Here is a 13,907-nt window from a genome sequence, read left to right as displayed (position 1 = left end):
TTCACCAGCCTGAAAGACAGTAACTAATGAGGGATCAATTCATGGATAAATATTACGTGACATTTCTGTTACCTCAAAGATATATAGTGGATATATTCAAAGTATGTTTGGGTGCTGTGGTAAGATGGTGAAATTTGATAGGGCAAACAGCCATTTCCCATCCCTGCATTCTCCATAGTAGCTCTGAAATATAATGGTGTTCCAAAATAAAAAAATAAGGAAAAGTTAAACTTTATTTCACAAACATTAACTTAACAAAGCATTTGGCCACAAAGATGTCATCAAGAAATAACCACTTTGAATTATTGTCTTCTGCTGCTGTTATATTGGCGATTCAGTGAGCTAATGTGTCTGCGATGAATACTTTCAAACTAACTAGTCACAAATCATTGAATGTTACAGCACAGAAAAAAGCCATTCAAGCCATCGTTCTTGCACCTCTTCCTTGAAAGGACTATCTACTTAATCCCAAATCTGTTGCTCTTTCCCTTCAGACCTGCAATGTTTTACTTTTCAAGTAGATACCCAATTCCCTTTTGCAAGTTATTATTGAATCTGCTCAGACTGAGGAGGAACAAAGATGGGGAGGGAGGTACAAATATGATGAGGTTTCAAATACGTTATAGAATTGAAAATTTGTTTTATACTGAAAACACATAAAACCAGATTTAGACATGCAAAAACATACATTCCTTTCACATTCAAAGCTTCAAAATAGTCAAATTACAGCAGAAGACACGAGCGGTGAGAAAAATGTATAAACTGCACTGATGCTTCATATTTTTCCAATAAACAAATGTGTAATGATAGAATTATACATTACAGATGTAAACACATTTTCTGCATTTTACAAATAAAGAGCTAAAACTCTTTGGTATTCAAACATGCATTTTTATACAATGTATACTTTATTATTGCACAAAGAGATTATTTTTAACCATTTCCTTTAATTAAGATCTAATATTTTGTAGAAGTATGGATTTTCATAATAGAAGTTAAAATTGGGCTTCTTGATTAGCTATATTTCTGATTTAAAAAGTGTATTTCTGATATATGCCACAAGAGGAAAGACAATCTACCTAGATATTGAAAATAAAAAATCTTTTTATAAATTAGTATATATACTCTCATATTTTACTGAGTAACAATCTTGACATTATTTGAACAATGAACATTGACCATATATGAATTATTTCTACATATGGAATATTTAAATACAATAATATTTTGTGCTTGACAAGAGAAGTGACAGTAAAATTAATGCTAATTGCTGTGCTTTTAAGAAATAGTCAAAAAGAAATGTGAGGTGCAGAACATAAAAAAATTGATATAGCTTTGAGCCCTTAACTTTCTGTCAGAGAAGGAAGACATTTCTCACTTCTAATTAAAATAAATTTGAAACTAGACAGATGAGTGCTGAAAGGACACTGAACACATTTCAAATAACTGTTTACCTATATGCATGAACGAGACACTCCTACCTTTTGAAAATGCAGCCAAATCTAATTTAATGCAGTCACATTATAACTGAATGGAAACTAATGTCTGAGATACAGTGGGATAGAAAATTTAAATGTATTTACGAATAGATATCAGTCTTGATTCAGTGGCAATCAGAACATTGTGGCTTCAAGCCTCATTTAAGGACCTCATTTAGGTTAATAATTGATTGTAAAACTGAAGGAAGAATGCAATTTAGGAGACTGATTTTAATATGACTTGTTGGATCAAGGTCTCATCTGCGCTTGCAGATAGACATTAAAAAAATGTCTGACACTGTTCTGAGAAAAGCAGGGAGTTCTTTGGTGTCCTATTCAGCATTTATTCCTCAAATCAATAGCATCAAAGCAAATGATCTACTTTGTTTCTCATTACTATGACCTTGCTGTATGCAAAGATTGCCAAATTTACATCATTTGCCAACACTGGTCAAACCTGAATCCCTTGTAGAAGAGTCATAAAAATCAAAAGCTGGTTTTTGTTTCTTGGTGAATATTCCAACATCAGAAATTTGGTATTTTCTTGGCATTGTTACGATTGAGACTGATAACTTAAAAAAGAAACTGACATTTCCAGTGAATAGCTGAAAGCGTGATATAATAAGAGTATATATTTGAAAACATTTAGTGTAATATACCAACCAAAGGTAACATTGACTAAACACTGTTTCAATGTGCAACTTATACCTTAAAACATAGAACAGAACTTTCCCCTTTTACTTTCAACATAACTGAAAGGTCACTTCACGGTTATATTTTTCAGTATTCCGTAAGTAGACATTCAATTCTCTTGGAACCAGTCCAAAATGATTCTTAGTTTCTGAGGGTTTACTTTTTCATTCATTTCCTCACCCAGTCTGGTAAATTTCAACCCAAGAACTACCATTTGCAATGAAAGCTCTTCCTGGAAATCCTTTCTCCAGTTCATGATATGCTATTTTTAAAAGAAATGTAAATCATTACAAATTTGGTCTTTTTAATCCACATTTGTACATAGTAAACAACAGAGACTTGCTGCTTCTATCTGCTCCTTTCTCTTAGATCCTGGTATACTAATCAGTCTATGAAATTCAGGGATATCTTTTAGGAGAATCTTGTAATTTGATCTTGAAATGCTATCTATGCAACCACCCTCTCTCAAAACCCATCTTCATGGCAATGTGAATCACATGGCCTTTGTGCCCAGGTAGAATGCTAATTAGATAACCTTTAGACTCCCAAATGTATTCTATCTCAGAATTAAGTAAGCCAGTGTAAAGTATAATCATTTACAAACTGATATCCTCCACAAAGCTAACCATCTGTCTGCTGCTACCATGTGTGCATCTTCCATTATTCATAAAAATGTAAAACATATTTTTCGCATCAACCTGTTCAGAAATATTATTACAAACCCCTACAGCAGGTGGGACTGAAAGCCAGGCCTCTCAATCCAGGTGTAAGGACACTACCGCATCACCACAAAGGGGCCTGCAAAGGATTAACTTCTCAAGGGAAAGCCAGCAGGTTTGACAGTGTGGGGATTGAACTCATGACTTTGGCCTTATTAGCACCTCGCTCGAACCTCTTCAGCTAACCAACTAATGGGCATGCTTCTTCCATTGACTCCAACTATGGATATCTTGCACCTGCTTCCCAGTAAAACTTGCCCTCTCTTGAGAACCGTTAAAAAAAAGGCCATCTGCATTTTGTGTCAGCAGAATTTAGCACATGTCACAACACTTCTTTCATTCCTTCATTTTATCCTAAATTAAAAGAGAGTCCCAAACATGACAAGCTGATTGCATTTCTATCACAATTCTGAACCCTTGCTATAGTTTTCTAAGTGAATAGGATGAGGTTGTTGGAAATTAAAGATATTATTTCAGCATCTCAAGTTGTTGCTTCATGTTACTACAATAAATTAAGACCATTTTCATAGGCTTTGAGATCATATGTGCTAGATCAAAGGTCGGGGTAACAGTTACTGGAAAAGTCATTTCATTCGCTTCAAGGAACACAAAATGAAATGGAACTAACAACCCCAAATTGTTGTTAAACTGGCTGAAGTACAATGACAGAGGGCTCTATCCTGAGTTAGAATTTGATGTTTTAGGTGCAGCAGTGACTCAAAGTACCAAACACTTGCATTGCAACATTCACAGCTTAGAAAAACATGAGAAACAAATCGAGAAGAGACACCAAGGCCATTTTCATTGGGCATCTCCCTTGCTTGCTGGGAAGGTGGTGAGCCACCTGGCCTGTCTGTTTAGAGCATAGCCCACCACATCTTCCTCCAATCAGGCTGTTTGGAGGCAGGCAGCTCTCACACTTGGTAAAGCCACTATGAAAGCCATGGCTGCAGATGGGAGGATACCCAACATCTTTGGGACCAAGTCTCAAATAATTACATTTTGGGAGAGTGGCCGCAAAGAGAGGCCACAATGATCAGAAACAAGAGTGAGACTGTTGGCTCTCAACAGGGACTTCTCATACATCGGTTACATTTAATGTTTCATTGAGTTTAACAGTACATCTAATTTCTCTCTGGGAATCCTCTCTCCGTATATTCATATGGTTTCCCATTCAGCAGACTTTGGTTTATCATTACATAGTGGATGTTTCCCAAACTTTGTCTGCTTTAGGAGGATTATAAGGGAATTCAACACCAAGTATTAGTAAATTTTGTACAGTCCCATTCTCAGGCCATTTAAAGTAGCTTAGATTCCCAAAAAACCCACAAAATTGATCAAGCATGAAAATAAGATATTTGGAGACGTGTAACTAAATATTGGTTTAAAGGAATGACAGCAAAATTGAAGCATTTAAGCTTACTAAATATAAACTTCCTGACATGGCAAATAGACATGAAGGTAGCCAATCACCAGGATCTGACGATCCGTATCCAAAGAATTTGAAGCAAGTGGCTGCAGAGATAGTGGAGGAATTTGTCGAAACATTCCTGAACCCATTGGATTCTGGGTGGAATCTGGCTGGAAAAAACATTAATGTGATGACCCTGTTCAAGAAGGGATGCAGAAAGTCGGAAATTATAGACCAGTTAGCCTCACATCCATTGATGATTAATCATTATTAAACAAAAAGAAACAGGATATTGCCAAATGCAAACACAGTCAAAATAGTTTTGTGAAAGGGAAATCATGTTTGACAAATCTACTTAAGTTCTTCAAGGATATAACAAGCAGAGTTGATGAAGGGGAACTGGTAGATGAAGTGAATTTAGAATTTCAAAAGGCATTTAATAAGGTGCCACAGAAAAGGTTATTGCACAGGAAAGGAGCTTACCATATTGAGGGTAGCATATTGGCATGGATTGAGGATTGGTTAACACACCGAATAAGGAGTTAGGATTAATGAATCATTTTTCAGGTCGGAAAGACAGGATCAGTCAATTATTTCTCATCTAAATTAATAACCTGGAGGAGGGGCAGAGTGTAAATTTGATGATGATACAAAAATAAGTGGCAGTGCATGTTATGAAGATGTCATAAGAAATCTGCAAGAGGATACAGATAGAGAAAATAGATAAAGCTTGGCAGATGGAGTTTAATGTAGGAAAGTGTAAAGTGTGCACTTTGATAGGAATCCAATGGCAGTCTATTATTTAACTGGAGAAGTTCCAAAAAAGTGAAAGGCAGAGGGATCTTTGTGTTCTTGTGCATGACACATTGTAAGTTACAAATAGAGCAAGCAATTCAGATGGCAAATTAAATAATGGCCTTCATTGCTCGGGTGTTGGAATATGGCAGAAATGGTTGGCGGGAAGGGTGGAGTTAGAGTTAATATAAGGATATCTTATTACAAATATACAGTATGTTGGTGAAGCCCTATCTCGAGTACTGTGTACAGTTTTGGCCCCCACATTTAAGAAAGGATGTGCTGACATTAGAGACAATTCATTAAGCTAATTCTTGGGACAAATGGATTGCCCTATCAAGAATTGCTAAACAGACTAGGCCTTTATTGATTAGAGTTTAAAAGAACGATGGCTGATCTTGTTGAAACGTACAAGATTCTGAGGGGTTGAAACAGGGTAAATATTGAGAAGATGTTTCCACTAATGGGGAGAAATTCGAGGTATGAGGACATAGTTATAGAATAAGGGGTGAGAAAGAATGTTTTTCTTCCACAGGATTGTGAATATCTAGAATTCTCTGCTCCAGAGAGTTGGGGTGGGGGGCTGGGGAGGGCAGTTTGATGACTGAACGTCTTTAAAGAGGAGGCAGCTAGACCTCTGAAATATCAGGAAGCTGAGGGCTATCAGGAGCTGGCATGACATTTGATGCTTACCACAGATCAGTCATGATCGTGTTGAATGACAGGATAGGCTTGAAGGGCCAAAGGCCCCGCTCCTGTTCTTATTTCTTATGTTTTCATAACAGCTTCAACCAGAAGAACTTGATGCTTATTCTTGGACTCAGAGGGGTGAAATCTTTTCTACATAATGAGTTCAGAGAGGCATTTTTCTTTCTTAGATTATTAAATTGTACCTGTGTTGGTACAATTTAAAGGGTAAAACAGCTCTAGCATGAACTTTTAAGATTTCAGGCAGGGGTTTCCCTTTTTTTTGTGTAGTGTGCACCCCCACCATTGAAATGCCTCATCTAATCACCTATCAATCATAGAATACCTACAGTGCAGCAAGAGGCCATTTGTCCATTTAAGGCTGCACTGATCCTCCAAAGAGCATGCCACCCAAACCCAGCCCCCTACCCCCAGAACTCCATATTTCCCATGGCTAACCCATCTAACCTACACATCCCTGAACACTATGGGCAATTTAGCATGGCCAATCCACCTCACCTGCACATTTTTGGACTGTGGGAGGAAACTGGAGCACCCGGAGGAAACCCACACACAGACACAGTCACAACATGCAAGCTCCACACAGAGAGTCACCTGAAGCTGGAATCACACCAATCCCTGGCACGGAGAGACAACAATGCTAACCACTGAGCCACTGTACCAGACTAATCAGGTCATTAAGAGCTCACAGGTAAGTGTGGGTTGGATTCTCGGCCTAAGAGAGGCCTCAACACTGGCATCCAGATAACTAGCAGCTTCTAGGTTCTAAATCTGGTCTAAGTAACTCACAAGATGGAGACCATGGGGAATGGGAGGTTGGAGGTGAAGGCAGTTGGTAGCTTTCAGATGCTTGAGGCAATGGGAGAATGCTTCCCCTGCCCACACAAACCTGGCACGCAGGTTAATATGGTTTCGAGGAGGGAAGACTAGTCACCTTTCTCGCTTGTCAGGTAATCATGCTGGTGGTGAGATTAAACTTGATTAATTGACTACTTACTAGCCTAAATGGGTGGCTGGTTGAGAAGACTCTCCGTGGACCTTCTCGCCCTAAACTTAGTAAGTGAGGTGACACAAAGTGGGTGAGTTTCTCTCCAGGTCAATGTGCCCAACTACTTCTCCTTCACCATGTCTCTTGTCAGTGGAGGATTGTGTTCATGGCACCTGTCCAAGAGGCATGTTTCAGGAGTTATTGCCCATTCCTAATTGCACTACAGATGGCAGTGATGAAGCACTCTCTTGAATACAAATAAATAACTTGCTTGGCCACTGCAGACAATAGTTAAGAGTTAACCACATTGCTGTTGGCAAGGAGTTACATATAAGCCAGACTCAGGAAGACAATAGGTATCCTTCCCTCAAGACCATCAATTGATTTTAAAAATGACAATCTGGTAGTTTTCATGGCCACCAACACTTACACTCGTATTTTTTAATTCCAGTTTTATTTATTAACTGAATTTAAATTCCCCAGTGCCATGGTGAAATTTGAACTTGTCTTCAAGTCATTCGATCAGACCTCTGGATCACTAATCCAGTAATGTAACTACAACGATTAGCAAGTCAGGGTGCACACAGAAAAAAAAGGAGGCATAGTCTGGACACTGACTGAGGGCAATATTGCACTTCAGATGGAATGTGGCAGGTCTAATGCAATGGCCAATATTCTGTGATGTCAAGAGTAAGATTAGTATTCATGACAATCAGATTAGAAGGGAATGAAACAACTGGAAGTAGATCAGAGGAGATTGAAGAAAAAGGGAAAGAATGAGGTTGTAGGAAAAGGAATGAAGGAAAAGAGCACAATGGCAGAGAGGGGATAGAGGACAATGAAGCACTCTGCGGTTCTTGGCAATGGCTTATTTGTTCAAGAGTTTGAATGGGACTGGGGTCAGGTGTTAATGGAAGGCCACACCTGTGAATGGAATGATGAGAAATGATTATTTATCCTTAGAGAAAAGACTGAAGTTGTTTTCAATAAGATAGCGATCATTTGACCTCTGGGAATGGGACTGAAAGGTCAGATTGATGCTCCCTATGGAAGGGCTCAGGGGACCATTTTGTTCAGTAAGGCAACAGAAGGTATCAAATGCTGAGTTAAGAATAACCCTTTGCTGTTAGGTTGGGGGTTGGCAGGGGAAGATAGGGAGCACATCAGAGGCTAGATTTTCTGTTGTATGGAAATTGGGAGAGATGGGGGTACAGTCTTCTTGTTTATTACCTTGTCCACTGAAAATGCACAGCTGTCTTGCATGGTATGTCTGCCTTCACTTAAACCATAAGTGTATGGGTACAGTACTAGGGGTATGGCCCAGTTTTAATACAACAAATATAAATAAGCATAATACTAAAGACAGAAGATATTTTAACGATGTTTGCTGAAGTTCAATACTACTGTAAGAAACTAAATCACCAAAATGGGCTCCTTCTCCACAAAGAAATAACTGCATTCACACAATGCCTTTTATGACATCAAGACAGCTTTTCACAACGGGTGAAATACTTTTGAAGTGTTGACAATGCTGTAATTGGAGAAAATGAGGCAACTAAGACATGTACATGAAAATCCTGATAAAATGGGGAAATCTGACTTTATGAAGAGCCAAACAATGAAAGGTTGCTGGGAGATAGAAGTGGCCAAAAGTCTGGGACTAAAGACACATTTGAACAAGCCTGAAACCAAATGATGTGTTTACTATGTCCACAAGTCTTAAAACAGACTTTGTCTGTTTGATGTTCCCTCTTGGAAAAATAGTGCGAATACATTGATATATAAAGAGTAACTGTATGAAGAGCAAATATCTTGTAGAAAACATATTGCAAAGGTAACAATTCTGATAAGGTTAGCTGTTGTACTTCACTGCAGAAATACAATCAGAAGTGAAGTTAAACTGAACCATTAAAGCATGAAGTGTTTGTAAATGCAATGTGTAGTTTTCAAAACCATACATACATACATACATTCAAATAAAGTTGTTCCTCGTGCAAGGAAAACTCAAAGGCACTAACTCCTCAAATGAGGTCATAGCTACAGGACCACAGTGTAACATTCTTAGACAGAATAGAATATAATTGGGTCCTGATAGTGAATGAAATGAATTATATTAGGTATGTTGCTCTGCCAATTTTCTGTAATCTTATTTATATACGTCCTTTTAAGTTGAGCAGCATAACATAATGCAACTGTTGCTCTCTTGCATTACAAAAATGTTTTCAAAAGCTAAAAAATATTTACAGCTTAGAAATAAAAACTTGTTTTGTGACGGGGACGTCAGCCGATATACTGACAAGTGCCTCAAAACCCTCAATTTCAATTGAGCTGACATTTTTGTCACATTTACACAAATTGTAAATTTGAACTCAATTCTTGTTAACATTTGCCACCTGGCAATGAGGACTCCGTCAGGGTTGTCCAACATTGCACGAAAAATTCACGTGTGACTGCTCTGAAACAAGAGTTCATCACTTGGTGACTCTTCAGCCAGTAGTGATTCGAGCTTTGCAGACATGCAGCACAGTACAAACTACGGCCAAGTTTAAAACAAGGAAAGGCATCGTTCCTTCCAAATAGCTGCTGCTCTACTGTTTTATATTCTTGTCGCTGCCAAAGCTATTTACGGTCTCTGTTGTTTTCTTTCGGAAAGTTTCAATCCAACTGGTGCTGCTTGGCATCGACTTCCCAGTTGCCGTCGTCGATGTTTTACTGAAGCGCATGTTCCTTCCTGAGGTAATGAGTTCACCAAAGCCCTCTTGATGAGCAAATGCGTAGCCAGACCTTCTTGAGCTCGTACGGTTTACACGGCGCATACGGTGCTGCACTGGCTTCTGTTTTCTCCTGACGCGTTGCATGTATCGTACCTGAAAACAAAATATACTTAGAAAGGCAATAAAAAACAAGAGGTGGACTTAATTTTGGAAACTGATTTTCATGATTTCTTTTATTAAATTGAGCTAATTTGGATTTCTCAGTAATTGTCAATAAAACTGTGCAAGGTTTCATACAACACTAAACATTACAGCACAGTACAGGCCTTCGGCCCTTGATGTGAAACCCATTTAATCTATACTATTCCATTATCATCTGTATGCTTATCCAATGACTATTTAAATGCCCTTAAAGTTGGCGAGACTGCTCCTCCTGCAGGCAGAGCATTCCATGTCCCTACTACTCTCTGAATAAAGAAACTACCTCAGACATCTGTCCTATATCAATCACCCCTCAATTTAAAGCTATGTCCCCTCGTGCTGGCCATCACCATCTGAGGAAAATGGCTCTCACTGACCACCCTATCTATTCCTCTGGTCTTCTTTTATGTCTCTATTAAGTTACCACTTAACCTTCTTCTCTCTAATGAAAACAGCCTCAAGTCCCTCAGCCTTTCTTCATAAGACCTTCCCTCCACACCACGTTTCTTTTCAATAAAAGATGGTCTTTTCAAAATCGGGACAAAATATTTGAATAGTTTTGCTCAAATAATGGACAATTTGGACCATTACTGAGGGCGTGACAAGTGACACGCTACTGTTCATTTGCAAACTGGGTTAAGTTGAGATCCCTAAACAATTACTAAAACACAGTAATAGTTTCCCGATCAGATCCTTGCTGTATGCTCAGAGTCTCACCACCCTCAAGGCAGCTGTGTTGGGGAGGAGGCTGGAGGCCACCTCTTTTGGGAATGTGTTTTTGCAAAACAATTCCTGAAGGAGATCCAGTGCTTCATCGCAAATAGTTCTGTAACACAGGCCTTTGTGTAAGGGCTCTCTCAAGGACACACTCGCCAATAGAAATATCAACTGCTGCTGAAAGATAATCAATTCTATGGAAATCACTCTTTGCTCTGCCTGAAATTTGCCTGTCTTTTGTTGCAGGGAATATCAATGATTGGGCATTGCATACTCGCAGCTTCCATGTTTTAGAACCATGTGCTGAAGGACAGATGAAACCTTTGGGCAGCTGCCACAGAAGTTCAATGCGGAAAGGTCCTCAAGCCATAATAAACCAAGAGGCTAGAAACTATGTAAAAAAAAACCTTTTGCAGTTGTATGCATCAAAGAAGTTTGACATTAAGTTTAATGGTACATATAACCACAGCAAGTGTAGTGGGGCACTTCATGCATTGTACTGAAATAAACTAATCATGTTGCACTTTATCTACTGTTAAATTTCAGCTGTTATCTAAGGTACTTTTACATATTTTATGAATACAATATATTTTTGAGCCACTACTGAAACGGGAACTATTAGACAAAAGCAGAACAAATGTAAAGCCAACAGAGGAAGCTTTTTGAGCAATTTATAAACCCTGTTTGAAACATAGCTGTACATTTTTGGTCCTCCACTTTAGATAAAGGGAAGATAAAGGACAAGCAGCTTCTGACCAAAAATAGATACTTTGATAAATTTCCATTGCTGGCCCATCTCAGTTGCCCCTCTTTGTACGAAGTTTCCCCCTTTTACAGATAGTTACTACAGTCCTGAATAATACTGGCCCAATTATCCTGAAGTAAATAATCTGTGACCCATCTACTTGTCTTTAGCCTTCCACAGCTCCTAATAAAAAGGGAGAATCACAGCCACGAAACCAGAAATTTGTAAAGTTGGTGTTATTGCATTCTTATTGGTTGGAGCTTTCTGGGCTTAGTTGCCTTGGAAACCCTGGGTTTCTAAGCTGCTTGCTCCCGTACTAAAATATTTGCCAATGAATTTATATTGGTAGCACCAATGGCAGATGTTAATTAATATTGATAAATGCAAATCCATACATATACAATTTGAAAAATGCGGCTGGCAATTGGGCACAATGAATCAAAGTAAGTGATGAGCGAGAGAAAGAGAGAAGGACTTGGTGTGAGAGGAACTACTAGGGAGACTGCACTTTAGATTTTAACAATGTAGAAAGGAAATGTACATGCATAGGAAAAGATATGTGGGAGGGCAATAAATGTACAAATTTAAACATCATTGAGCCATATAAAATATTGGAAGTCTAGACAGAATAAACCCGAAGATTATTCTAAATTAAATCAACAAAGTAGGAAGAGGGTACTTTCAACATACTTTCAACAAAAATTAGGAATTTCTTCACTCAAAGTGTTAAATGTTTAGAACTAATTAATTAACAGAAGAAACATGGTACAGCTATTCTTTGTTTCATAAGTCTCAAGATCGAAAAAATCTCATTCAATGGTGTTACAATGTTCAAGCTAGGGTCTGCATTTTACAACACAGATGAAAAAACTATCAAAGGTAAAAAACTGAATATGTACCTTGTCACTCAAGGTTGGTTTCAAATCTACCATCAGGAACCTGATTGCAACTACTGGCATGATGCATAGTACGGTGGTCACAATTATGACAAGCCACACGGTGAGATGGGCCAGGGAATTCCGAGCATTTCCTGAAAGGCACAAATATTTACAATTTTAGGTATCTGAAGTGCTGTAGCTGAATTCCATTCAATATTTGTAACTAAGTTGCAAACATGTTCCTTATAAATTGATTGCAAGTAGCACATCAATGCACCAATATTTCCATGAAGATTTAGCCATTGCTTTCATATTTCTTATTTTATATCTTTGAAAATAAAGTAATTTTGACAAAGAAATCCATAACTAAATTCAAGCTATAATTGTCAACTTTGAGCTGATTTAATAACTATCTAATTTGGTTCCAAACTAAACTGACCAGGAGCAAAGCTTTTTCACTGGAGAATCCAAGGGTAAAAAATTGTGTCTCACAGGACAGTGACTTAGGCAGCTAGTTGTACAATTCATTAAGCTTCAGAGCTTCATATGTTCAGGTGACAACAAGGTACGCTAGCCAGAAAGTCATCAGATTAACTGGTGTCTGCATTGCTCCAGCAAACCTGCAGTAAGTTAATGTTTTAGAGACTTACCTACAAAAGGAAACTGGCCTGGGAATATTGAGAACAATCCATTACTGTGCATGGCGAATAAGATGGAGAAATAGACAGCCACGCTCCCCCATATGAAGAAGTGATTCACTGCGGTCCAGTAGCTAGTGTCAAGCCCAATCTGTCAATAGAATTATAAAATTCAAACTCACGATATGGACATTGCTGGCAATACTGGCATTTATTTCCTCAGTCTAGCTGACTTGGGAAGCTGGTGCTGGATAGTGTTTACAACTGCTACAGCCCGATTGGTGAAGTGGCTCAAAATTGTGTTTAGTGGTTTGATACAACTGAATACACTGTTCATTCAATTAGAGTTGTTGAAAATGTATCCGTATTGGTGTTGGACTGGAGTCACGTATATGCCTGACTGGATAAATACAGCAGATTTCCTTCCCTTAATCAGTTACGGTTTCATAGCAATCCAAGAGTTTTGCATTAACTTCTACACTTACCGTTATTCTGCTCAATGTACAGATTTTTCCAACACTAGATTTAAAATTCTCAAAATGCCACTGGGGTATATGAACTCAAATCCCTGAATGGTTAGAGCAGCATCTGAATTGCTAGGTGAGTTGCACAAACTACCATTTATACATAATCAATCTTTTATGCTATAATTCTGTGCACATTTACAACTCAAGAGAAATCAATTCACAAAATGCTTGAAAATCAACATTTAAATTAAATGCAGGATTCCTTTTGTTACAATTCCACAGTACTAATCCTGAACATGCACTTCACTTTTTAAATAATGGATTTATTTGGTATCATTGATCAGATCATGGGCTTAATGCTTATTTTATGCATTAATAGATTTTAATGCTCAAAGTCCACGCCAACTCCATGCCGTTCTGCACATGCACAATGTCAGCTGCTGACAGAGCAGTTTTCAGTGAGAGGTACTGTACAGAGAGCAGCTTTTTTTTAATGTACTGTGTTAAATTCACTTTTGTTTCATTAATAAATGTGATTTCAACCCGCATTCAGGCTGTGCTATACTTTGCATTAGACTTTTAGGCTAACAATTGAGAGTGATATTTGGTTGATTTTTGAACAATCATTGATGTTTTACTGGTCTGCCCCTAACCCCACTTTTCCCAGAGGTCCCATTATTTCTATTAAGTGATTTTCTATTAAGCGAAGTTTCACTGGAACACAACTACGGTGTTATAGGAGAACTACCTATATC

The 13,907-nt window shown here is 38.1% G+C and overlaps 1 protein-coding gene across 1 annotated transcript in view; it reads right to left on the bottom strand.

Annotated features, from left to right (window-relative positions):
• Positions 1–215: 215 nt before the first annotated feature.
• The window catches only part of atp8b4 (ATPase phospholipid transporting 8B4), a 254,191-nt gene continuing 240,499 nt past the window's right edge, over positions 216–13,907 (bottom strand). Inside the window, exons 27-29 of the mRNA XM_043677403.2 lie at positions 12,698–12,836; positions 12,069–12,199; positions 216–9,659 (exon numbers count right to left, since the gene is read on the bottom strand). Of these exons, the coding sequence (XP_043533338.1) occupies positions 9,381–9,659; positions 12,069–12,199; positions 12,698–12,836 (549 nt within the window). The 3' untranslated portion in view covers positions 216–9,380. The remainder of the gene's footprint in view (positions 9,660–12,068; positions 12,200–12,697; positions 12,837–13,907) is intronic.

This window comes from Chiloscyllium plagiosum, unplaced genomic scaffold (genome assembly GCF_037043375.1).
Source record: "Chiloscyllium plagiosum isolate Xiang-an unplaced genomic scaffold, Cpla_swu_hap1 HiC_scaffold_39, whole genome shotgun sequence".
Taxonomy (NCBI): domain Eukaryota; kingdom Metazoa; phylum Chordata; class Chondrichthyes; order Orectolobiformes; family Hemiscylliidae; genus Chiloscyllium; species Chiloscyllium plagiosum.
This window is presented reverse-complemented; position numbering and strand designations above follow the sequence as displayed.